At 37.9% G+C, this 27,005-nt stretch overlaps 1 protein-coding gene across 3 annotated transcripts; it reads right to left on the bottom strand.

Moving 5' to 3' along the window:
• Positions 1 to 633: 633 nt before the first annotated feature.
• On the bottom strand, positions 634 to 27,005 carry LOC140881941 (BEACH domain-containing protein C2). 3 transcript variants are annotated; one of them, XM_073287624.1, is made up of 33 exons: positions 26,871 to 27,005; positions 24,095 to 26,174; positions 22,828 to 23,615; positions 20,843 to 21,547; positions 19,825 to 19,959; positions 19,312 to 19,416; positions 19,097 to 19,210; positions 18,160 to 18,236; positions 17,725 to 17,806; positions 13,675 to 13,998; positions 12,424 to 13,043; positions 11,836 to 11,920; positions 11,116 to 11,310; positions 9,876 to 10,421; positions 9,648 to 9,791; positions 9,097 to 9,564; positions 8,261 to 8,391; positions 7,581 to 7,650; positions 7,414 to 7,497; positions 7,080 to 7,136; positions 6,913 to 7,002; positions 6,740 to 6,826; positions 6,551 to 6,667; positions 5,599 to 5,748; positions 5,358 to 5,442; positions 5,152 to 5,272; positions 4,969 to 5,065; positions 4,765 to 4,878; positions 3,300 to 3,669; positions 1,609 to 2,384; positions 1,316 to 1,438; positions 994 to 1,078; positions 634 to 888 (listed from the first exon to the last, which is right to left on the bottom strand). In XM_073287624.1, the coding sequence occupies exons 2-32, from the start codon at positions 26,106 to 26,108 to the stop codon at positions 1,004 to 1,006; spliced, it is 8,949 nt and encodes a 2,982-aa protein (XP_073143725.1). In that variant the 5' UTR covers positions 26,109 to 26,174; positions 26,871 to 27,005; the 3' UTR covers positions 634 to 888; positions 994 to 1,003. The 3 variants fall into 3 exon arrangements, with proteins under 3 accessions (XP_073143725.1, XP_073143724.1, XP_073143726.1); XM_073287623.1 differs by having other exon boundaries at positions 634 to 1,078; XM_073287625.1 differs by having other exon boundaries at positions 634 to 1,078; positions 6,913 to 6,981.

Raw genomic sequence — 27,005 nt, 5'->3', positions numbered from 1 at the left:
CTATCTAAATCTAAATTGAATGAGAGAAAAAAATATTACAAAAATAAATGTATAGAGTAAAAGATATTTGAAATAAAACTTTGAATTTGTACCATTTTGAAACAGAATATAAGTTTTAAAATGTTGTGATTATTGATTTGTTATTTCGAACCACAATGGGTTTTGTTTAGCTAAAGTAAAAAATGTTTTTATCAAATACATTAATTTCTCTTATGCTCTCTTCCTTACTCAAATATGTTAATATTGATTTTTTTAAAAAATGTTAATACCAACAGATTACCCTCTCCAATTAATTGTTTTGGTAATTATTATCAATGAGAGCGCACCCATATGACTATTTTGAATTCCTAAAAGAATTGAAATATTTAACCATTGACAAATAAATAAATAAATAGTGTAATGAAATGATTTGAAATTAATCTAAAGTTAACAATATCCAAGCGAAAGCAATTATGCAATTTCCTGCATCCTCGGATAGGAGTTAATTTTGGAGATCGTTTAGTTTAATTTCAAAGAAAAGATAAAAAAAAAAACGAGAAATTCATCTTGCAAAATGGTGCATGCGCTGCATAAATATAAAATAAATAAATAAAAGACCAAAACATGTCCGAAATCTAAAGAAGTTTAAAGTCAGAAATTTAATACAGAATAATTTCCCCAGAAAACAATACAAAATCAAGGTTTAGGTTGATACAATTTTAACACAAGAATCAAAAAATTTTACACATCACCTGGAAAAAATTAATTAGAATACACGGTTTGAGGGTCAGGCTCAAACAAAACTTTCTTAACCCATTTTGGTAAAAAAAAAAATAGTATACACACTAGTAAATACAATCGTGCTACATTTGGCTCGCCCTTTAAAATAGCTGTTCAACTTCAAAATAGCTGTTCAAGAAAATTTCGAGTGTAAAATAGGGAACTCTATTGCAGAATACATAGTAGCGATTGGGTGTTGAACTACAATTCCTTCCCAAAGATGAAATCTATTACCTTGGGACTTTCAGTTGATGAGAGGGCTTAGTCCATCACCTTCCCAACCCAGCTTGAGCATGTGATCTACGACCTTCAAGCTCAACTGCAAGCAACGAAAACGACTTATTTATCTTTTAAAAAAGATATTGATTTGCAATGTAATTATTTTTGCTGCTATAAAAAAGACTCAAGCGAATGCATTTTCCTCCTTTCCTAACACAAAAAAGCAAAAAGATGCCAGTACAATAGATTTAGGTATTTTCATAGTAGAGAAAATGTGAATCCATGATCAAATTTAAATTTATAAATAATTAAACAATACATAATAGATGGAACTTACCGCAGGATCTGTATATATAATCAACTGTTTATCAGCTGTCGACACCAAAAGGTTTGTGTTATCCTTGTTCAAAGCAAAGGTAGTAATACATTGCCCTTCTGCTAGTTTCATCACATGAAAGACCTGCGGGTAGAGGATTATTGAGTCTAAGATGAAATAACACAAATGAATAAGACAGAAAATTTGGTGGATTGGAAGCCAAATGGTTCTCAAAACAGTACATGCGCTTGAAACGAACATAAATGCAACTCATAAAAGTATTTATTTTATAAATTCACACCAATTTACCCCACCTTTAGAGTGTAGAGATCGAAGAAGCAAATAGAAGGAAATGGCACATCAAGTCTATCGCCTTTATTTAATTCATTAGCTACACCACTTGATTCTTTTGATTTCATAAGCTGGCTGTAATCAGTGCCTCCATCATTTTCCAAAGATGGGTTTATTCCAACCAAAGCACTGCGTCCATCAACAGAAACCTCTATGCAACTAACGCTTGACAGGAGCGGAAGTTGCTTTTTAGCTATCAGAGTTCCATTAGGAGTAAAGGTTCTGAGAGTACAAAGATATCTATTCCAAGCAATTATGATTCCATCTGATGATATGCAGACAGAATGAGCTTCCACGCCAACTAGTCTTCTAACCAACCGGCCTCGTCTTATCGAATGAATCAAGAGATCCGATGATTTGGAGCATGAAGCTACAATTCCGAGGTCAGAACTGACACTGCAGCATGTTATTTCCCCTAGATGACCCCTGAGGACATGGATAGGACCCTGAATACGGTGCCCCCTACTATTTTCTGCTAAGTTGTTGGCAGCCGCACGAACACCAGGGGATTTGGGTGTGCCTGGATTAGTGGAAAGCTCATGTGATGTACTGGAGCGGGAATTGGATGCTCGATGTATTCTCCAGAGTAGAACCGTTGCATCCCGAGATCCAGTGACAAGATAGTTGCTATCAGAAGATATATCTAGGCAAGTCACAGGAGCACAATGCCCTCTGGCTATTTCAATAGTTTTTGCTCCATCAGCTGATATCAGCCTCACACTGTTATCTACATGCCCCCCTAAAATAAAAGGACAATATTGTAAAGTCAATACAAACTAATGACAAACAAGCCATCATTTCCAATCGGTTAGAACCCAAAGTAGCAGTGAGAAGTTTACATAAAAATTTGTATATAAACAAGACAACAACAGTCAAACACCGTGTAAAGTAACTTCTTATCACAAAGAATAGTTTTCCAGTGTCCAGACCACCAATAATTATTGTACCAGAAGTATGAACACTCATGGAAATAACAAAGAAAGAGTAATTTTTACAGCAACAGCTCAATTGTGATTTTTTGTGTCGAAAGGAAACTAAATGATATCCAAACATATAAAGCTTTGACACCAGCTACAGGTGGTTTTACGTGAATGAGAAAAAATGGAGATTCAAATCAATTTATATTTGACCATTTAATGATGTCAAAACCAAACAGAACCAGCCGTCAGTGGACTGCAAAAAGCATAGCTACAATTTGAAAAATGGATTATATCTTATTATTATGATCCTCGTATAATTGTTGATGGGATGATTTTGAAGAAGGCATGCCGTCTTATATGCATTCCACTAATAACTGAACTACATGGTAATTTCTCATTCCTGAGTGAGTCACTCTCAAGCACAAACCATTGAATCTTCTAGACATATTGGGATCTCTACCACCTATCTGAATCACCCTATCAACAACACTTAGTTTCAGCCCAAAAAAATAAGAGAATGGAAGGAGAGTAGCCATCTCCGAAATTCCATATCACAAGTTAAAAGCCACCTGAAAGATACATCATACATGACATGGTAAGTTAAATAAGCTAGCCTCTACTTACTTCTGATACATTGGATAGAGAGAGTAACTATATTTATTACAGAACTCATATGACTTTGAACATGGAAAACGGGCATCAGATTCAAAATTAAATCTGAAAGCATTCCTCACCAGTGATAATTTCTCCATCACAGGTGATTGAAACTATCCCAGAGCTTTGGATCCCAGAAGTTGGAAATGCCAGTGCTTGCGGGAAATGGCACTCTTCTGATCCAGATGCTGTCGGCCCTTTGAACATTCGCATAAATGCTCCACCGCCAGCAACCCCACCAGGCCTTCCATGGTGAAAAAGGAAAGGTGACCCCTGGCCATCAGGTGTGTTCGGCTGCCACTTATGTTGTGCTATATGTGCAGCTGGCACACTTGTATCGACAATTATAAGAGAGTCGGAAGAAGCATGAATGGCAGAAGCAGGCAGATTGCAGCGTTCGGGATAGGGAACAACATATGGCTTAACATCTCTAGGATTCCGGAAAATAGTCTGTAACACAAGCAGATGTCATAATGCCTTTGCGGCATGTTTCAAACTAAAACAATTCTATACATTGATAAAAAACAGTTCTCAATCAAATAATACACCTTCTAAAATCATGTGTAATCTATTCTATTATATAAAAGATGAGCATTAACTACCTTAGAGGACATCAAAATACATAATTCCATAATTATCCCTTCTTATCCACTATCCTACTAAACCTCTCACTCACTCCATGTTTTGCTTTAAAAAAAATACATATAAAAAAAACTTCTATTTCACACGCGTCTTATGTGTGCATTTTTCACTAGTTTTTATAAGCCATAAATTACTTTGATGTTGCATTGAAGTTAAACCCACCTGTCAATAATTCTTATTCTTAGCGTGAAGATGGCATCTGAGAGCAAGCAGCCCAGAAAGTAAAATTACTGAAAAGGTGATGATACCTGACAACTAAGGAAAACTTGAGGTCTACCCATTTATGGAGCTAAATAAGAGCCAGAAACCATTTGGTTGTAAACATAAAAGTTTTATAGGCATTGAAAGTCTGGCATCCAACTCAAAATGTAAGTTCCATAAAGGAAAATTAAATGTATTTGCATAAAGTTCCTCGTTAAAATGCACCTGAAAAGTTAAGGTAAAATTCTCATACTCCAGTAGATACATGAATTACTAACCCACAATTCAAAAGAATGAAACACCTTGAGATGCTGATTCAGAAGAACTTGACTCCAACAAAAATGATAAGAATGGGAGTATTGAATATGATACACTTCCGTACTGTTTCTCAAGAAAAACAATGGAAATTGATCACATATCCGACCATAGGTCTTTAGTTGAAACACGAGGAAGCATCATCGAACCAATTAAAGATGCCTAGATTTTGAATTGGCGGAACACAATTCAATATCCTCAATTCATATTTCTGACAATGTGGTTCGCATTTCCATAGCAATTAAATCCAAACTACAGCACTACACAGATAGTGTCGGACAAATTGTGGTTTTCAATAACAGCTGTCTAATTTAAAAATGAAAACCAAAGACTACCTGTACCGAAGAAAAGAAACAAAACAAAACAAAACATAAAAATTAGGAATACCTGCATGTTAAGGGCATCTGCCAGTGCCATCCTTTTCACATGAGGTATGGTTAGAAGCTGCGATGGGGTTTGCCCGAAGTAAGCAATCTGATCTTGAGTGGAACGCTGTTGTACCTTTCAAAAATTTTAATACATATAAATGCAATCCAGATGGCATGCATAATTAAAACAAAAGCAAGAGAAGTAAACAGAAAGCATACTTACTGGATCAGATATTTTATCAATATCTACAGCTCCTTCATACGTGATATAGAAGAAGACATTATTAGCCTGGATAGCTTCTTTTCCACGTTGCTTATACCTAAATATTTAGAATTGTACATGTTAACCTTCATCTAATTACACCAAGGAACACATACATAAATCTACATTTAGAAAATATCTCACCCAAATATAAGATCGATCCACTCATGCAAATGAGCTGAGACGTGCTCACTCTCAAGTGCCATCCGATGTTTATGGATAAAATCAACTGGGTTTTCTGCCCACGGAGGAAGCCGAACCGGACCTTAAATGTGAGGGGACAATAAAACTATCAAAGACCTATAGATATAGCTCCATCTGTATTGCAAGCAAGCAATTTAAATGCATACCGAGCTTTTCTCCTAGCTGTGTCGTACCAAAGTCAATTGAGTTTTCATTGGTTAGGATTTCTGGAAGATAGAATAGCTCGGGAACCTAAACTCAGGAAAATAAAGAACTCAATATTAAATTGAAGAGCCATATGCGCACATGCATTGTGAAGGATGTGAAGCATAGGACATAAAAAGAAGTTGAACTTTCAAATACTTCAGTTGCCAGGAAAAATAAAGAGAAAACGAAAAGAGATCATACCAGTTCCTTTACATCACTCATGTCTTCCAGAACTCCATCCCAAGTTGCATTTATTTCTGAAAACATTCTATCAGCATGATCAAACTTGCCACCTTGAAGTTGGATAGATAGAGTAGTAAAAGGTTCTACTCTTGTGAGGTAATATAGCACCTGTAAAATAAAACAGATAGGGTGGTAGCAAATCAATGTAATCATACTCATGAAGTTGCACTTAAATCACCAAGGAATACAGAGATACAATTGATGTGACTGGGTAACTTCAAATGCCATAATTGAGTGCTCTTCTTTGTGACAAGCTCAAGAAATCATACCACATGTGACCAAATATATGGTTTAATTATTTTCTAATAAAGTCAACTCGTGCTAGCATATCATAAGTTAGGTCTGTCCGTAGGCTAGCCATAATATCATTGGGGGTAAAATTGATTCAAACAATATAGCATCATTCTTAATAATTCTCCTATTATAGTTTAGCATGCTCATAAAGAAGGAAGGAATAGGAAAACTCTGAAAGCTGTTTCTGATAAGATCATGCTATTCCACGCAGAGTAAGATAATGGCTCAAGTGAGTTACAAAAGTCTTTTTTGTCTAGGTTATATTTCATGTAAGAATTCCGAACGGGTAAAAACCAAACTAAGTGTTGCAGTCATTAAAACATCGCTCCAGGAAATAGACATAGAAATTTGTAATTAGCAACCTAGAAATTGGGTATAGCTTGCAAACCAAATTATTTAAGTGAAGATGAAATATACTGATGCAACAACTATAGATACTTTCTCTAAGTAGAATGATTTTATTGATCAAGACGGACAAAAAAAGCAAATGGACAGGACTAGACCGAGACCTCTGGAAAAGACACCATAAATGGGTAAAGTGCTACAGAAGAACCACAGATTTCTACAACAAATTGTAGCAATTAATGGTAAAAGTCATTATAATGTGAGAACCTACGGTTCCAGCTGTGGAGTAGTGTGATCCATAGTGAAATTTTGGAATGAGAGGATCATCAAAACTAGAGTATCTCTCTTGGAATTTCTGTAGTCTCTCTTCGTTCAGGGCACCAACGGGCTGCAAACAGATGCAAAATTAGATGACAAAAAGAAAAAAGGAGTAACTGAAGAAAATTCTACTATAGATCACCTTTGAGAGATCTCGATAAGAAGAAGGATTTGAAAGATCCAAACTGGGTGAGCTATAATCAGAAAGGACCCAGGGGAATACAGGATACTGCACATATGGATGGAATTAAGAATTATTATTAATGTAAGAAGATCATCAAATAAAAGAATTGCATTTCCCGGCAAACACTCTACCTGTGTAATGTCATTATAACTACGCCCTGCCAATGTATTGAGCTGCATTAGATATTCAAAGTTGCTGAGCTGCAAACAAACATACCATTTCTTATTAAAGTAAATCACTAACTTAAAGTCAAAGAAATAGACCAAATAAATTCTGGACGACTTAATTTATAACATACCTCCCACCTAGCCCAACGTTCCATAAGTTGAGTTCGCTTTAAAAGTTGTTCAGGTCTCTTGAGCATAGGAGGAAAGTATATCAGTTAAGAAATATTACAAACATAACTAAAATCAAAGATCAAAACATTTGCATCCAGACGTCCATTCATTGCCATTTTTGTGAGAAGAGTATGTTCCATTGCAACTAAATATAAAAAAATATGTATGCATAAATCGCAGTACAGAACAAAGACTAGTTTTGAGAGGCCCAAAAGAAGAGGGTAGTTCCCGCTCAGAGGAGCACAGTAACTTCTGTTATAAAAGATGCACAGCAAGACATCACAAGGTCAATACCTGAGTTGCAAGGTAGATATTGTTCAAATGAGGAGGACGGGCTTGAACGATAGCACGATATGCATTTCGTCGGCCCTCAGTGCTCTTCAAATGAAAACCGGAGACTAAGATTATTAGTCGTAAAATTTGAAAATCTTTGCAATCACAGAAAATTTGAAGGTGCTTACGCCAAAATCAAAAAAGTAGTTTGACCGGTCAACCATGAATAACTCCAGAGCACTTCTTCTCAAAAGATATCTGCAGAAATAGAAATTCAAAATTCACAAATGATGGTGCGAAAATATGTTTATGTGCACCATCTTACGCAAGTGTGGAGCCAAACAAAACATACTCATTAATAGGAGAACAAATAAGAAAAACAATAACATTGGACAAGGATATGCTTGGAGAGAAGTACTTTTTACAAGAGATTATCCGCTCTCAAACATGCGGCAACGTCAGGACTTTTCTCGTAGTTCACCTCTTCATAGGCAAACCCTCTATGATGAAATTAATATCATTGGCAGGCATTTAGAAACTAGTCTAGCACTTGCTGGAGAAGATGTTAAGAAGGGCTTAGCCTATTAGATGATGTCTAAATTGGGTTTGTATGATGTTAGCTTTGGGAATGGGATTTATTTAAGTGCTTTTTTATTTGATTACTGATGCTAATGCCAAAGCATTGTAGAGATATTCTCGCACTTAACTTGGGTTCAGACAACATTATACAACTTTGAGAAGGCTTTTAAGTCACAAACATAGGACCACTGGTGTGGGTGGTAACAGATCCCATTCTACTTGACATTTTAATGCTAAATAAAAACTGAGAAAAGGTTTGGAGGTTAAAGTGGTGTGTCAACGACATCACCTTCTGCTATATACTTGGTGAAGTGACGATATCAACCAGCTTTGGTCTTTTTCTTGAACTTCATTCAACAAGTCATCCGTAGCACCGTTATCCATGTGATCCACCAAAAAGTTAATTCTTCTACTTGTTATCTGTCAAAACACATCAGTTTCACAAATTCATTGTTACCCTGACATAAAAGGTTATCACAGATATTCTGAACTTATTCATCGATAAAAACCAAAATCTTCTGTGTAGGATCAAACAGTTGGGAAACTCAGGTTCTACACAAATCCTTAACCCCGATGCAACTAACAGCCGATGGATGACAAACTTGGAATTCCTACATATCCATGACCAACAATCAAATCACAAATTTTTGAACCGAAAAATCAATGCCCGTAACAAAAAGAAAAATAGGACTTGTAGCTCAAAGATGGATGGGTTAATTCTAAGTGTGTTTGGATTGATTGGTTTGAAATCAAAGAACTTCAAACATATTATTTAAATCCATTACAATTGTTTGAAAACCCGTGCAATTTTATGGAATTCAAATTCCTTCATTACCATTTTAAGCATGTGTCAAATCATTCTGATGGATTTTAAATCCCCACAAACTAGAAGCATTTGAATCCAGTTTTCAAATCCATTCATTAAATTCAAATGCACCAATTCAAACACAAACTTAGGTGACAACCGTTCCAGGTTCCAACAACAGATTGCAACAGTGCCAAGACATCAGCCCAAGTCTTTTGATGCAGAAATATTTAATATGCAATTCTCGTATCAGGGAAATGGGTTGGGACTGTAATGCAGCGTAAATAATGGATATCAAAATTAAGATATGTGGAACTAACTTGAAAAGTTCCTGTTAGGACTTTTAGAGGGCGGACCATTGAAGATGCAAGCTCAAGAACAATTCTTTCATCATGCTCACTAGGAACATAACCAGGAGCAACGGCTGATGAGACTGGTGCCGAATCTAGGTCATTAGTCACTACTGGAGGGTCTCTAGACTCTGTAAACATTGTCAGCAGCTGCTCACCCGATCCAGACGTCTTCTGAAATTCACCATTTGGACTACCATCCAAATAGAAAGCATCATGCTCATCCTCCTCATTTCCTACCTCAGTTGAGATGGCTTCTGCAGCTAAGATAGAGGCTTTGGATGGGCTTACAACTTTATGTGTTTCGTGCTTCTGATCATCATCAGTACGGTCGTCATAATTTGCAGCTGCACCAGAATGATCTGATCCCTGGTAGTTCCTTCGTAAAATCCTTCTCATCCTTGAAGAACTTTCCATGGAATCTAGCTTCCAGAATACCTAATATCACCCAGGCTAACAGTTAGAAATAGTTGATTCAGAAACCTTGATAAACAGATAAATTCTAGCAACAAGAAACCTACACGCTGGGGACTGCACAAATTATCACCGAAAGGCCCAAAAAGACATTTAATCTCTATCAAACAGTGAATCAGCTTGCGCCATTCACGTATGCCAGTGTATGTGCGATGCTGAGCTATCATATCAACTTGTGACCTCCTGTCCACCTGAGAACCAGAAATAATGGTTTGAAGTGTTCGTTGTCTGTAACTTTAAGATATTGATAGGCCTTCGATAAAAGAATGCAATACCTCAGATCTTTGCATGTTTCTAGCCAAAGCTAAACTTCCAACAAGGACAGCAATATATTTATAGGAAAGGGCATTTAAATCCTTCGCATATACAGATTTTGAGTCAACTGATTGCAAACATTCTGCCCAGGCAGTTCCCATTGCTTCCGAAACACTCCATCTCTTTACACGGTCCATATCAGTTCTGGACCGTCGTTGTGCTGATGTGGCCATTGCCACGGCGCTAAGACCTCGTCCTGAACCAATCTTTGCATTACGCTCAAGGTCTCTTGCAGCTGCCAATGCAGCTGCTTTTGCAGCAGCCTTGTCCTTCGGAACAACTGAAAATTTGTTCGGAGTTTCCAAAGGCTTTTGAAAGCTTGCAAATGTGTGCAATCTTGTTGTCTTTCGCTCAAGCAATGATGAGTCACGCCGAAGCTGTGTGGTAGTGGGAGGAGCATTGTTTTCACTTCCAGCAGCACCAGCAGCAATCATGGCTAATGCCATAGCAGCAGGAGGTGATGCAAAAGATGCAGCCCAGCTAGGAGATATCATAGCAAGTGCAGCCTAAGAAGTATCAAGGCAAGTCTTATTTATACCACAGTAAGAACGCAATATTAATCAGAACATAAAAACCAAAAAACAATCAAAGGAGATAGAACATGCAGTATGGTTGATTCTTGAAAGAACATACTAATATATTATTTTTAAAGCATATGGACACAAAATTTGCCTCCAACAAAGTCTAATCTTTTGAAACCACAAGTCCATGCTAGGATAAAAAGAGTTGGGTCAAAACTTTGATATTCTAATTCTCCAGTGGCTTGTGGGCATGCATCTGAACTTAGAAAAAGATAGGTTTATTGAAAGGATTTGGACTCGAGTGGCTTTAGTTTCAAGGGAGACCCTTATAATTGCTAAGCTAAAGAATATTTATTGTAGCCACCCAGATAAGTGTGTAAAAAATATACTTTGAGTTGCAGATGAGGTGTAGAAACACCAAGTTCGTAATAAATAAATGACTGCACTTATTGGTCGAGCCTAAATGTTCTCAACCAAATGATTGAAGTATAATGTATTCAATGTGACCTAATTTATTTGGCTAGTACAGTGAACAATGTGTCCTCAGACAAGGTGGTTCATTTGGGATCAGTCTGTTTTATTTGTTTGGACAGAAGAAGCTACATCATCTCTTGAGATAAACTGATACGCAATAAAATATGGATAAAGAACTTTGTTCAAAGGAAATTCGATCAGTAACCTCAACAGGCAAAGCATCTGCAGCCAACGCACGGTCATCAACAACAAGGGGATTTATACCATCTGCAGTCGCGAGTTCATGAATTCCGGCCAAAAGTGGCCGCCACCTTCTGAGAACGGCAACAAAAGGAGGTAAAATGGCCTCTAAGTAATGCTTGCGCAAAGGATTCCGGTCCTTCCCAATAGCATGCCACACCTGCAACATGAATAAAACAGAGAAAAAGTAGTTATAACAGCGGTTTTTCATGTAACTTATATATGTTGGTACATAATAGGAGACTAAGGTGAGAGGAGTTAACTAACGAGCCCAATGAGCAGGCGTTAATCGAGCTCAATCGAGTATAAGATTTTTTAAGCACACAATCAATTTATTCATGAGCTCGCACGTGCAAAATTAATTTTAAAATATAATTTAATATATTTAAAAGAAAAATGAATATTTTTAATACTATACATAATATTATTATCAAATACAAATATTAGCATTAATTTTAATCAGGAGCTCACGAACAGTTATAAGCTCAATCTTGCATGTCAAAATTGCTATCTGGGCTTGCAAAAATATTCGTTAATCAATTTTGTAAATACAATGTAAACTCATGATGAGTTCAAAGCTCGATTTATTTACACTCGAATCCATAATTCAGGACTAATACAGCGCAAGGAATAAATAATTCTGTTAATGGCAACAGAAGTAACCTAACGGTAGTACAAATCTGACCTCAGAATATAAAACACATGATGCAACCAAAACTCGCTGCCTCTTTGACTCAGAAATTGGCATGTTCAGGACAGGGGATAATACACTGTACATTAAAACCTGTGTCAGTTTCTTAATTCAAGTACACAAAGAAAAGTAAAACAATTTCCCAGTTGAGTGGGCCCCACTATCACATCTGTTACTCATGGGACAGTTACCATCCTTCTCATAAAGCTTTAGTCCAGGAAAGATGAAGTGCATAGCCAAGTATGAGAAACAATGATTCAGCAAGATATGAAGAATATTATTGACATGGAATCTGAACACATGCGGTCAAATCAACAAAAGTTCATTATGCGAGATAAGATGGGAAGTGAACATCAAAAATCTTTGGCAGGTCCCATGCATGCGAAGCTAAGATTTTTGTGAAGCAAATAAGTTTAACCATCAGCAGATCAAAAAACAATGAAGAAAATTCCTTGCCACAGGTGGGTTTGTGATGGCACAGATAATAAACTTCTCACAAGTCACATGAATGTGTCAATGTTTACAAAATAGGAAGTAAAATAATACATCAGAGTTGATTGGAATGGGTAACATAAACAGTACCTCCAAAGCAGAGAAGATCGTGGTTTTCTAGTTGATAATCTAGAATTCGCGTCAAAAGATGTATTGCTAGTTTGACGACCAAAACCCTTTGGTGACCTGTCTGCCAACGTTAAATGCCTCATGAGCACATGGTCTTCACCAGTATCGTCCTCTCTCAGTGAGACAAGCACCATCCGAAGCATACATAGGAATGGTTGGTCACTATCTAATAGCTGATAAAGCACTGACATTCCTCCCATCCCAGTACCAGATCCTCCACCGATACCAAGACCGCCACCGAGTCCAGAATCATCTAATAGCAAAGCTTGAAGCATGGTAACTGACTTGTTTATCAATGGAAGTTCAATCCAGTTTCCATCACTGTCCTTCTCCAAAGCAGATTTCCAAGACTCCCATCCACTGCCACCTCCACCACACCCTGAGGTTTTCACAGGAAGACCAACACCATACCATGATTGACTTCTATATTTCCATCCTTCCGCCAAATCCATAAAACAACTTCCATATGACACAAATGCACAGGAAACGGATTCATAAGGTTCTGCAGCTGCTGCTGCAGCAAGTCGTTCCATAACTGTCGTAGAAATTTGTCCATTAGCATCAGCCATTGAAGCAAGAACCTACTCAAACCAAGATAAATTCAGTTTTCAATTTAAGAAAATGGTGTGTTGAAATTGAAATGAAGAAACAAATTTATGCCATACAAAATTATGATCTTCTAGGACCAATACAGTGGCAGACTGGCAGATGACATAAACACATGCAGATACAGTTATCGAAAGGAACAGCAGACATACTATAATTAAAAATGATAGAAGATCTGATGCACCGAAAACAAAATGCATGGTGAAAAAAAATCATCAAACTTGGGTATAACATTTGATATAGTAATCTTTTCACTTCAGGCTGACAACAGATGATAAGAAAGAAGAATTTTTTTTATATAAGAATCGATAGTATATTATGATAATTAAAAGAAATAATTAAAAAACGCAGACAAGTGGTCCACGAAACCTAACACAGAAAACGTAACATATTAACAGCAGACAAAACACCAATTCCTAGATAAATCTGAAACCAAAAAGATCTTAAACTCCTTGGGCTTCTGGATCCAACTGGGAACTTGAAAGTAAAATAACGGATATAAAGGAACAAGGAAATTAAAAGCCAGCAGCAAGTGCATATGCATCAGTTATTTCATTATGGGTCTGATATGTATGCTGTGTCATGATCATATAGCAGCAAACATACATCAAGAGAGAGGCCCCCTGCGTCATTAGATGAAGAATTGCGATTAGACACAGGATCTAGAGTTTCTCCATTTGCTGTACTTGAAACCTGATTGCCCACAGGATTACCATTTGAAAGTGGCGACGCAGATGTGGTTGGAAGGCATGAAGCACAATAAAGTTTGCTTTGTAGTCGTAAATGATCTTCAACAAGCATCAAAATAACAATTGCATTCTCAACCAAAGCCACAGAAAGTTGAGCAGCATTCTCTGCTTCCATCTTAGCATTTCTAGGTGACAACCCCTCAGCTGCCACTCCAGCAGCTGCAGCAGCAATAACTTGAGTCTGCAGCAACAAAGGGGCTACGACGTTGACATTATAGTAGAATTAGAAGAAAAATATGAATAATTTAAAAACCATAAAAGAGAACCCCTTCCCCCGCCCCCAAGTAAAGAATGTGAAAGATAAGAAAGAAAGTGTGGTTAAGAACAGAGATCAAAGTGTCGATGGGGAACAAAAACAGAAATAGTGTACAATATTCAACAAAAAGTCATAAATAAAAAACGACTGCATCCAAGTAAAAAAGAGATTGTTTCTTTGTTTCTAAGAGGCGTGTGAATATCAGCTTCAGTAAATGCTGAGAATTACAGCCTATCTTACTGCAAAGGGAGGGGAAGATAGTGAAGTTCTTTGTTCAAGAAGGGGCGAAGAGGCGAACACATGGAAGATGCCACGCTTGAGGGGCAAAGATAGCCAGTTAGGTCATCACCCATAAGGTAACATTGCAAAGTTCATTCGAGAGTTTTGACATAAGAAGACGGCTATTCATATACAAAAAAGTACAACTGATACTTAAAAATGGGGGTTTAGGGCACATTCAGAGTTAGACATAAATTTCAAGATTTTAGAAATGCACGAGTCCATTTTAAAATTGTCTCCACCTGTACACAGTTGGCAGCCCATTTCTTAGAGAGTATGCATATATTATTCGATAAATTGCTACCAAAGCCTGGATTTACTCAGGAAAGTGAAATTCCATCACTATGATCTAGATAACATAAGTGGTAAAAAAGTTGCAGCTATTTAAAAATGGTAAAGCTGGATGTTATGTGCCATCACAGGGAGGGAAAGAAAAGACATTTTGTAATCATAGTGTCACAACTAAATTCCAGGGGGATGGGGTGTTGAAGGAGTTGAGTGGAGTGCAATTGACAGAGATTCCATGGAGCAGCTCGAGTTACCCTTTTCAGAGGAGGAAATTAAAAAAGCAGTTTTTGAGTGTGAGGGATCGAAAGCCCCGGGACCAGATGGTTTTTCAGTGGAAGTCTATAAGGAGTGCTGGCCTACAATCAAAGGGGACTTGATGAAGGTTTTTAAGGAGTTTTATGAGGGAGGTGTTGTGAACGGAGTAACGAATGAGACTTATATCTGCCTGATACCAAAAAAGAAAGATTCATTGCGCATCAAGGATTTTCGACCGATTAGTCCAGTCACTAGTCTTTACAAGATAATTGCCAAGGTGCTAGTGTCGCGTCTCAAGAAGGTGTTAGCGCTAACCATCGCAGAATCCCAGAGTGCTTTCATTGAAGGCCGTCAAATATTGGATTGTTGTTTGATAGCGAATGAGGCGGTGGAAGAGTACAGATTGAAGAAGAAGAGAGGATGGGTATTCAAGGCGGATTTCGAGAAGGCTTACGATAATGTTATCTGGCGATTTTTGGATTTTGTGCTCCATAAGAAAGGGTTCGGGAATAGGTGGAGAAACTGGATTAAAGGCTGTCTCAGCAGAGTGACTTATTCAATAATTGTCAACGGTAGACCGAAAGGTAAAATTAAGGGGGAGAAAGGGTTACAGCAGGGAGATCCTTTATCCCCTTTTTTGTTCAACCTGGCGGCAGATGTTTTGGGAAGATTGATCGACAAGGCAAAGTCTTTAAATCAGTTTAAAGGTTGGGAGATAGGTAGGGACAAGATTGAGGTCTCTCACATTCAATTTGCAGATGATGCGCTGTTTTTTGCGAAGAATGAGGATCATGTAAGATTGCTGATGGATATTTTGCTCATTTTCTGTGATATGTCCGGATTAAAGATCAACAAGGAGAAAAGCGCATTGCTGAGCGTCAATTGTGAAAAAGAGAAGGAGGAAGGATTGGATAGAGAGATCAGTTGTGGGGTGGAATCATGGCCCATTCAATATCTTGGAGTACCTTTGGGAGGGAACCCACTTAGGGTTTCATTTTGGGAACCAGTGAGGTTCAAGATGTCTAAAAGGCTAGCTAGCTGGAAGAAAGCATTCCTATCGAAAGGAGGCAGAATGACGCTGATTTCGGCGGTCATGAATGCCCTTCCCCTGTATTATTTGTCGCTGTTTAGGATCCCGCGCGGAGTTGCAGAGGCCATGGAGAAGATTATGAGGAACTTTTTGTGGGATGGACCGGATGGGGAGACTCACTGTCATTTGGTTGCCTGGAATAAAGTATGTAGACCGAAAGAGAGAGGGGGCTTGGGATAGGTAATCTTTGCCTTCGGAACAAGGCTTTGTTAGGCAAATGGTGGTGGCATTTTTCAACCGAGGGGGATACATTTTGGAAGAGAATTATAGCGAGTAAATACGGCGTTCAAGATAACGGTTGGGGTGCGGGGTTGGCTAGACACAACACATTCAGAAGTTCGTGGAAATTCATATCTAGGACGTATCCGGCTTTCATTCACTCGGTGAGGGCAATGGTCAAGGTGGTGATAGATTTAGATTTTGGGAAGATTGTTGGGTGGGGGACTCTACTCTTAAAGACCTTTTTCCTAACCTTTTTCAGATTTCTAGGGAGCATAATAGGTCAATCTCATATTTCCTCTGTCAAGACGCCTTTTCTTCCACTAACTCTTTATCTAGGAAATTGCACTTTCAACGTAACTTGAGGGACGACGAACTGGGCCAGCTATGCAACTTGCTGGAAGTTTTGAGAGGGGTAAACTTAGTAGAGGGGGGGGGGGGAGGACATTAGGAAATGGGTGTGGGATAACTCAGATTTGTTTTCAGTTAAGTCATTCTTTGAGTCATTCTTTCCAGAGGATCAGTTTCCTAGGTTTTCTCTTCTCTATCCAATCTGGAAAACTCCTATTCCGACGAAGGTTCAGGTGTTCTCATGGACAACTGTGTTAGGAAGACTACCTACCTGCGAAATGATTCAAAAGAGGCTCCCGAATTTCTTCCTAAGCCCGAATTGGTGTGTGCTGTGTAAACAAGGGGGAGAGACCCAGGATCATATGCTTATTCACCGTACGTTCTCTAGTTCCTTGTGGAACCTCGTTCTCAAGGAATTGGGGCTATCTTGGGTGATTCCAAAATCCACAAAAGATTTATATGCTGCAGATTTGGGAGCTCATCTTGGAAAGAAAGGGAGAGTTTTTTGGACAGTAGTGGTGCATTGTGTGTGTTGGTCTTTATGGCTGGAGAGAAACAGAAGAACATTTGAAGATATTGATGAACCTGTGGAAGAACTTTGGGACAAGATAAAGCTTAGGCACCGTTTGATTTGAGTGATAGAATAAGTAATCCATAGATAAATAATATAATGAAAATTAAAAATAAATAAGAAAAAATAGTTAATACATTATTTCATTTGATGGATAGATTATAATTTATTTGATTTAATTGATGTAAAATTATTAATTAATAAATAGATAAATAATATGACAAAAATAAGACGAAATTGATTGGGATAAGTTATACATGAATTAATAATACATCAAACCAAACAAAGCCTTAGAGTATCCACTTGGGCACATAAGTGTTTAGTTTTTCAATCTCTGTCAACACTAGATTTGTATAGGGATTGGAGTTTAGTTCTGATTTAGAATGATAGCTTACTTTGTTGGTGTTGGGCACTAGAACGCTTTTGTGGACCACTGGTTCACTGTTTTTATTCAAATCATTTCACATCATTAATAATATTATAGTTTCTTATAAAAAAAAACTAAATTCCAGTGGGTAAATAAGGAGAAATAAACTAATATGAATTATACATAAACAAATAGAAAAAGAACTTGCCGTAAAAAAGATTTACAGATCACCTGATCCTGCAATTCCCTAGCAGCAAAGTCTAGCAAGCTACCCAAAAGCCTCCTTTTGAAAATTGGCAATGATTCCTCCCGTCTAACAAATACATGTTACTATAAGCTGCAATAATATTGGAAAGAAACTAGGAGAGAGAGAGAAGCATGGCCTATCAGAGCGTCAAAGTTCTCTGTGAAATGCACGAGTTAAACATATCTGATCCAATTTTACCCAGAATATTTGAAAAATAAATATTTAAACCAACCTGTTAATACATTCCTCAATTATTGTGAATTTTCTAGAAAAGCTAAACATGATTCAAGTTATTCTGAAGTGCAAATCCGAGAAAAGGAGTGCTGAAATATTCTATCCCAAAATGCAGCAACCCCAATATTTATCTCTTATCCAATAAAAACTTTAGAATCCAAATGTCAAATCTTAAGTTGCAATACCTAATCCTTAGATCGCCAGTGCTACAACCACCCACCATAGACAGCCATTCTGCGCAATGAATTGTAGCTTCAATATCCTGTCACAACAATGACAAAATAGATAATGACACTTGGAAATTTAGAATGGAGGGAAAAAACAGAATTTAAATTCAAAACAGAAACAAAGAGTAGAAATTGTTATAGACGAGCCAACTGCAGAAAGTTTGGGTCAACAAATCCATAAGGCACGATTTTTTTCAATATCTTATAACAATTTTTGTCACCAATTTCTCTTCTTCTTCCATATATTCATATCTACAGCATAATTTCAGAAAATATGAATTTAACCAATCTCAGATAAATTATCCACTCACCAACACACTCCTCCCATTTCATTTCGTTTCCTTTTTCCTTTTAATTTTTACCTTTTTTTTTTCCTTTTTTTCCTTCTTCTTCTTCTCTTACCTTCCACATTGCCTTAGACCACAGCCACACCCATAACGGCCCCATAGAAATTCCACCACAAGCAGGGGCATCTGCAAATGGAGAACCCCTGAATTGCTTACGGCAAAGCACCACTAGTAGGGGGTTGATAGGTGTGGATGGGGATGATTAAGGACTTGAAGAAAAAGAGTGCACTCCAAACAAAGTAATGAAATTGGAGAAAAAAAATTTTTTTTTTTTTTTTTTTGATCAGAAACATAAATATTATTAATAATTAAGATAATTAAAGTACAAATTGTGGACCAGTGATCCACTAATCCTCAAAAGAGGTTCCAGTAAATCTAGCTCAAAGCTAAGCTCCAATCCCTATACCAATTCAGTTTATTCTCTATTGCTCAACATTCTATTAAAGTAAATTCTTCCTCTCTTTTTATTGTCTAACAAAAGTTGGCAGCAGCCAGCAAGGGTAACAATAAATATATAAAATAAAAAGAAAAGGTCAAAGAGCATAAACCTTCCATCCATCCTTCTGGCGCATTGAGTGCTCCAACATAATAATCAAGAAGTTGTGAATAAAGTCTTCTACATCTTTCAACTCAGATGGATTTACACTTTTACTTGAGCCATTCTGCATAATGACGTGAAAAGCACCAGAAAATTATAAAATTGACAAAGATGTCTCAATAAAATAATCACGAGAAGAAGTACTAAGTGGCTTGATGATTACACCTCATGATTGGATATGAGAATCTCCAAAATCCACTCAGGCCATTCATCCATTTTTGTCAGGTTACTTCTGTTTTCTGGATGACCGCAAGACAATATCAATAGATCCTAAAATCAAATAGAAAGTATAAAAACTCAAAGAAGATATTTGCAATATATCGCTTAGACAGGATATACCGAAATATTGTTATGAACATAAAAAATAAGTAAAGCAAACATCCTCCAAGATTGCAGAGTCGAATGAAAATTAATTATTACAAACAGCTGAAGAGTATACAAGGAGAACATTAGACCAGTAACATGCTAACTCTTTTGTTACACAAATTCAAACTAGTGAAAATGATGGAATGCAATCAAGTAAGCATTTGACCAGGCTGCGTGTACGGGATTAACCAAATTATAATCCCAACATCAAGAGCAGACCGAAAGACCAACACATATATAAGGAAAAAATAAAGAACAACTACATGCCCAGAATTAATATCATATAATTTGTGAGTGTCACAAACTAAGTACCTGTAGTGCTCGACTTTGAAATGCTGTTGATGCGTATGGAAGAGAACGAAGAAGAACCAGCAAAAGCTGAAAGTGCTCAAAGCGATGACCTGAATCATGGAAGTTTAGTCCATCATCGTTTGAAGATGCGTTTATCTGAAATCACAAAAAAAAGGCATCTCAGGAACTCAAATTAAGCAACAACTTGAATGTACAAGCTTTTCCCAAAAGTATGACATCATTCAGTTAGAGGAATTCAATACTCTTTTCATAGTTTCTTACACGTTTCGTTGAGTATAATTCAGGTTCAATGTGATGTTATAAACTGGCAAATCATACTGCAAAACAGACTATAAGCCCTTGGAACTTGAAAGAAGATTTTTACGCATGCTAGTCAATACAGAGTGATGCATACAAAATGAGAAAAAATTAGGTTCTTATACCGTGATCATGATAAGTTATTTCCATTATTATATTTGCAATGACATGGTACATCATGATAATGCACCTCAACAAGGTACACACTGATTGCACAATCGTTGCACCAACTAATTGATGGGTCATCACAGTTATACCAGTAAATGGAATTGATCAATAACACTTTATTCTGATTGAGGCCCATTTCTAGAAGACAAGGAAAGTTAAGGAAAATGTGGACATAAAATATTGTAAGAATCTTCTGATTCTAAATTTGACCTATAATAAACTGCTGCACCATCTCAATCCTGCAGGACAATATCTCAAAGTTTGCAAGGCAAATCTTGCATTAGAAAACACCTTCGTAGCATACTTAGAAGCTAAAGCAAACATGAGTTTACAGAGGCAGATTTGCACTACTTGAACAGATACAGAACACACAGAGAAAAGGACAGTGTCACAGTAAGCTAATTTCGTTCATCCTACCCAGACCAAAGAGGAAAGACAAACAGATTGACCAAGGCCCACAATTGTCCACCATGAGTCCAAAAGATACGCAGTCAATACTTTTCACATACAAGAATGGTATTGCAGCAGCAAGTCGGATATTAAAATGGCATACCGAAGCAGCCAATAATGAAGTGTACACACTGTTAGTCATAAGCCGGAGTGGAGCCGCTTGGAAAGCCTTTTGTAGACCGAAAAGAAGAAGAGAAACCTTATCATCAAACATGGTACCTCCTCCCTCAAGTAAACCAACAATGTTTCTAGACACATTTGGGGGAGCGGGCGCATCAAATTTCAAATGTCCTGCTATCACCAAAGCTCCTATGAGGTTGATTATTCCTACAACTACACCATCACTTTTGTCAACATTATACACATTATTCCTCGCATTTTCAGCACTTATTGAAAAACTTATACCACCCAAGTTTTTGGTGAAAATATTTTCGGAGATAGATGACATCCTTTCAATATTAGATACCGTAGGACCACTAAAACACTCAAGTTCAGAAGCATTTTCATGTAAAGTTGAATCTTTTTGCTCCATGTATCCTGCATAACCGTGCTCACTATTTTCAGAAATCCCCTCCCTTGTATCTGTATCTGTATCTGTATCTGTATCTGTTTTGGAGGATGACAATGCCTCGCCCTGCTTGCTTGAATGCCCTGCAGCAGCATGGTCTCCAGCTTTTGCTTCACGCTGCAGCAGGACAAGAAGTGTTTCAATGCCACCAAATGATATAAAGGCCTCAGCAAAAGTTTGAGCCCTGGATGTATTTGGCTGAACCACCAACCTGTACATCAGATGCAGCACCCTGGCAACCTGGAAGAAGGAAACTATAGCAGATTATGCCACGGTAGATAATCAGACATGCTTTCAGCACTTGAGAGTGAGAAAACTAAACATTGGGTAAATGATGAGAGAACTCAATTGTTCAAAACTTGAAATGTGTAGAAGTGCCACGGGCCTCTTGGCCAAGTAGCATCTTTGTCCAAAATTGAGGCAGGTCTCGGGTTAGAGACCCGTAAATCCCCCCTCCACTAATCTCCAAAAGAAAACAAAGAAAGTGTAGAAGTGAGGTGACCATGCTAAAATATTCCTGATTTCAATTAATTATTTCACAGTATTTTTCTCTCAATTTCATATGATATACACAAGTTTCTGAAAATATAAGTGAGACAGAGGAACACAGAGAAGATAATCACACCATCATGTTTCAAGCATTCTCCCACCGGTATCCAGTTTAAAACTCACAACTTTCCAAGGTTTTGCAACGCTGCAAAACACCATCAACTTTGGTGACAAAAAAATTTCAAAGCAGCTCTCTGATATGCATGTATGCTTGGGTGTGAAAGCATGGGTATGATCAAACATGTCAAGTTTCTCCAAAACTATATAAAACTGTAATCCCAATTCAGAATATGTTTGTCGAATGATCTCAAGAAATTAACAAGCAATTTATATCAACTAACTGTTAACAATTTTAAATTTCCTAAAAAGAATTGAGCAGGAAAAAACTCTTGAGTAACAACCAAAAACGAAGCTTCAATTTCCTAATAAGGTATGGCTTTCTGAAGATGAAAATTAGAAGTCAACAACTCAAATTAACTTCCCATCTCATATCGTTCAACGATTAGGTTCCTTGACAGTAGTCATTGATAGTAGAGGGTAAACGTGGCTGGGTGATATTTGATGAAAAATGAATTATAATTAAAATATATTTCTCTCCAATAAGCAATGGAATACATTAATTCTCCTTTATATACTGTGAGGCATGCTGATATTTGAAATTGGATTATGAAAGCAAGCAACAGGAATAAAATTCATCCGAGTTTCCTTCATGTTTAATTTGAGCATAAGAATCAAACATAGGTCTACTTTTAGTACAGACTACAGAAGAACCCCGTAAGTGTCAAACAGTAATTTTCTCAAATCTGGGGCTTTTTTTTGTTCTAAATGATAACAAAAGTAAACCTAGTTCAACCCATGATGAATACAGATCATATAAAAGTTAAGAAATTATTGTGCAACACAACTATAGAAGACCCCGAAGCCACTGAATAAATCAAGAAAATAAATATTTGATTAATAACGAAATTTACCTGATTTGGTTGTGGACAGTCAACCATGAAACCCAGTAAACAACGGATATCTTCTGCAGCCAAGGATGGAGGAGCAGCCACAACTAAAAGTTCAACAACCACTAGAAGTTCATCAACTAACGCATTCACTTCACCAACAAGCCGAGTATCATCGTTCATATAAAATGTGTTGACAGAATCGCTTTCGCGAACAGTCCAATAGCATCGCCTGCAACCATCCAGGAGCATCTGGATAGCATTAGCATCTCGCATCACGGAAGCCTCAGTGAAAACCATATCTGCAAGTGAAGACAAAAGCTTCTTTTGCAGTCCATAGCTGCATAAACTCCAAATTTGGAGATCAAGTAGCAGGTTACTGAACAGCTGGACTTTAAGCATATGGTTGAACTTCTGAGATTGACATAAAGAGACAATAGCAGCAACAAGTTCCTCGTTACTAACTCCATCATGCTTGGCAACATCAATAGAAGATAAAGTTTGCAACAGATAATTTAAGATTCTTGACAATATTTCAGGTCCTCTTCGGAGACATAACTCTTCATTGTTTCCTGGGTGCCTGATCGCCAAAGACATTATTCGGAATATAGGAGCAGCAAGAGCAGTTGTTGCCACTGACAGAGAAAGGTCACTTCGCTGTGGTTCAAGAGTATTCTCACGCACACTACTCACGGCAATTGGAAGCAAGGATATGGGACCTCCATGAGCCAAGGCCCACAGAGATTCCGCAGGACGCATTCTTGTAGCAACATGCACTTGACCAAGAACCTCTGCAGGTCTTCGAAGCATGCCTGAAATGCATCAAACCACTACTTATGGAAGAGAGGATACATACGCAGTCTTCACTTGATGCACAAAAGATAAGAAAGAGTGTATCCAACAAAGCTAAATTGTGCAGTTTATTTAGTGCAAGCACATATCAAATAATATGTTAACAAAGACCGTTAATCCATCAAAAACTCTACAGCATTCCAGGGAGAGTTAACATGACCAGAAGAATAGTAATTTGTTGCAGTCAAATTTTAAATGATTTGAGAGCAGGGCAAGAGTTAATTAAAGGAAAGAAATATGTAAAACAGAAACAAGTGTGTGCCCCATAGAAGAGTGGGGAAGTGAACCTTCTAGAATATTTTTACTTGCGTTGATTTCATATTTTCCACAAATAGGAGGAAAAAATAGGAGCCCTCCAATAGAAATACGGGAACAATAATCAACCAGAAACAGTTATTTTATTATATTATATTTACTCAAAAATGGGAATTCTTGATACCTGCAGCACCATAAGGAGAAGCATCTGGACAATAACGCCCATTGAGCAAATTAGGATGATACAGAAGATGGATGGAGCCAGCAATCTCAGCATCAAGAAGTGCACTGTCCCGAGCAACATTTTGGAGATGGTCATTTGTCGCCAGCCATGGAGATCCAGCACCACTTCCAAAAGAAGGCAGCACATCCCCTCCTCTATAAGCCAGCCGTGCCATCTTTTCTGGTCCAATGGGTTCCTTGAAAATATATACAGGCCCCATTTCAGCAAACAAAGGGCATTGGCGTCGACGACGTTGTAGACCAGCCATAGTTGGTGGAGGATTAGTCCCAATGCAGCAAAATGCAAGTGGTTTAGAAATTCTCGGGAAATCAAAAGGCCGACTTTCATATAAGGAGCCATCTATGTACAGTCTCATTTCACTTTCAGACTTTCCGAGAAGCCCCTGCTTGCATGTATGTTCCAGGCCAACAAAGTACCAACACTGTGGCTTGAATGCATGAGTAAAATGCAGCGACGCTTTCCTCCCTTTCCCACTTCCACATTCAACGACCAGAAATTGTGCATGAAAATATGCTTCCATCCCTTGATTATCAGCGGATAAGAAACTGAACAACCGAGGCATGTGAGCTGTTCCTTCCCCAGCTAGTGCACTGGCAGCTGCAGCAGCTGACATAGGAGAGGATTTCCCTGACGTGGCAGCAGCAGCCATTGCAATTGCAGCAGCAGTAGTTGCAGTGCTTATATTGTCCGCAAATGACTCAATATAGATCCAAGTGGCAAATGCATATCCATTAGTAAAAGGCCATCTACTCTCTCCTGGCCCTAGCAAGCCTGAGCTTTCACCGTCAAACTCAAAAGTGCTTGCTGGACCTCTGACCTCTTTACCACTCATGGCCTTCTCTAGAGAACGCAACAAGCAAGCAGCCCACACTGTGGTGAGCGTTCTTGTAATGACATGTAGCCACTTGTGCAGATCACTTGGGCTAAGAGAATGCCCAGCTAAGTATTGAATGCAGTAGCAGAGAGGAGTTCCGTCCCATTTCATTTTCTCTGTCGAACCAACATCCTGCACAAAAATCCTCTCAGCGGAATGAATTAGGACTCCCAATAATCCAGCGACAGAGCACATCGCTCTGTTCCTAGTGCAAGCACGCAAAATAGCAAGTAGCCCTCTCACCATCCGAGTCCTAGGAGACATGAGACCCTGGAAATCCCCAATGTCTGGAAGCCATGGGATTAGCCCACCAGCCACAATCGCAGCCCTAGAGTTCAGCATCACACTGGGTGGATTATCATCTTCATCCTCTTCAAAAGACTCGACACCTCCCATTGTGGCTAGAAGTGAATCAACAACCAAATAAGAAATAGCGACAGCCTCATCATCACCTCCAAAACTCTCAACACCACTCACAACATTCTTCAACTTTTCCAAGCTATCTGGTTTCCCCATTATAGCAGAATCTACTAAATGCAAAAGCTCCGGAGAGACATTAGGCATAACCTGTTTAGGTTTTGTCTTTTGAGGTGATTCCACCGGAGAGTATCCAAAATCCCCATGCAAATGCACAGCAGAATCAAGACTAGCAGAAGGTGATGCCTCCATGTCAAAATCTGAATCCCTGTCTGGCCCAGTGCTAGAAAAATAATTATTATTAACCTCTGCACCTTGAGGTGAATCAATTCCGGATGATCGAGCATGTGCGAAAGAAAAATCAAATACATTATCGCTTCCAATAGACGAATGTCTCAACTTATCAGCACTCAAAGACTGATTAACAGCCTCCTCATTTTTGACAGAATCTTTCAGCGAAACATGCTCAAAAAAATCATCATCTACCACGTCAGCTCCTTCTAAGACTACATCACTGCCCACGTCATCCGATTTTTCACTATATGTTTCTGTGTCTGCAGCATGAGAAATTCCTATATTATCATCACATTCAGTGCCTTCTTTTTGCGTTTTGTAGCTCTTCTCATCAATTTCTTCATTGACTCTCGCTTCTTCTTTCTCCATTTAAAACTACAACAATCTTTATATCTCACGAATTCTTCATTTGAAATTTTTACAAAGTAATTTTACCTGAATGTGTAATTAAAACCGTACCAGTTAATCATACGAAAAAATAAAAAAGTTAGTCATTGGCAATCAACGGGTGATATAGAACTAGAAAAAGGAAATATAATAAAGAAAGTCAAAGATGCAGGATAGAAAAGGAAGCCCCCAACCATTCTAACTTAGCACGTAAGATATATAACTAAGATATAGGAAGTGTGTCATATCAAATGATCTAGGAGGAAGACCAATGATTGGCAATAAAACAAGGATCTGCAGCAAACACATTTCACTAACTAAAATGCGATGCCTTCCACGGGTCCAGCAATTTGATAGCTGGGTTCGATTATGGCGAGTTCAAGCTCAAATTTCAAATAATTTATCCAACCAAAACCAAATGCAGTCATCTTTGGGAAGCTAAAAGATTCTCCTCACATTTTCATGAAGTAAGACGCGAAACAAGATCACTAACGGTCAAAATCAGCACTGAAAACGAACAAAAGCTGACATTTGTCATAAATGGCAGAATCCAATACTAAAGTTTACAGATACTTCGTCACAGATCTAACAACACCGCATTGCTGGTTCACAAAACAATAAAATATAGATCATCTTCTGCCGCGGTGTGGATCAAAGAATTTGAAATTAATTTGAAAAATCCGCAAATATGCGAGCATGGGCATGATTACAATGGGATAAAGAACGTAATTGATTGTATCTTACCTTGCAAGAGAAGATCTGATTCAGCGATTGGTGTGGTTGAATATGGAGTAGAGTAATAAATCGGAAAAATGATAATGATCGGAGAAAATTAAAATTAATGGAAAATCGAAAGAGATGGGGGATCGAAAATCGAAA

Source organism: Henckelia pumila, chromosome 2 (genome assembly GCF_033568475.1).
Source record: "Henckelia pumila isolate YLH828 chromosome 2, ASM3356847v2, whole genome shotgun sequence".
Taxonomy (NCBI): domain Eukaryota; kingdom Viridiplantae; phylum Streptophyta; class Magnoliopsida; order Lamiales; family Gesneriaceae; genus Henckelia; species Henckelia pumila.
The sequence above is the reverse complement of the archived record's forward strand: the minus strand, read 5'-3'. Positions and strand labels throughout refer to the sequence as shown.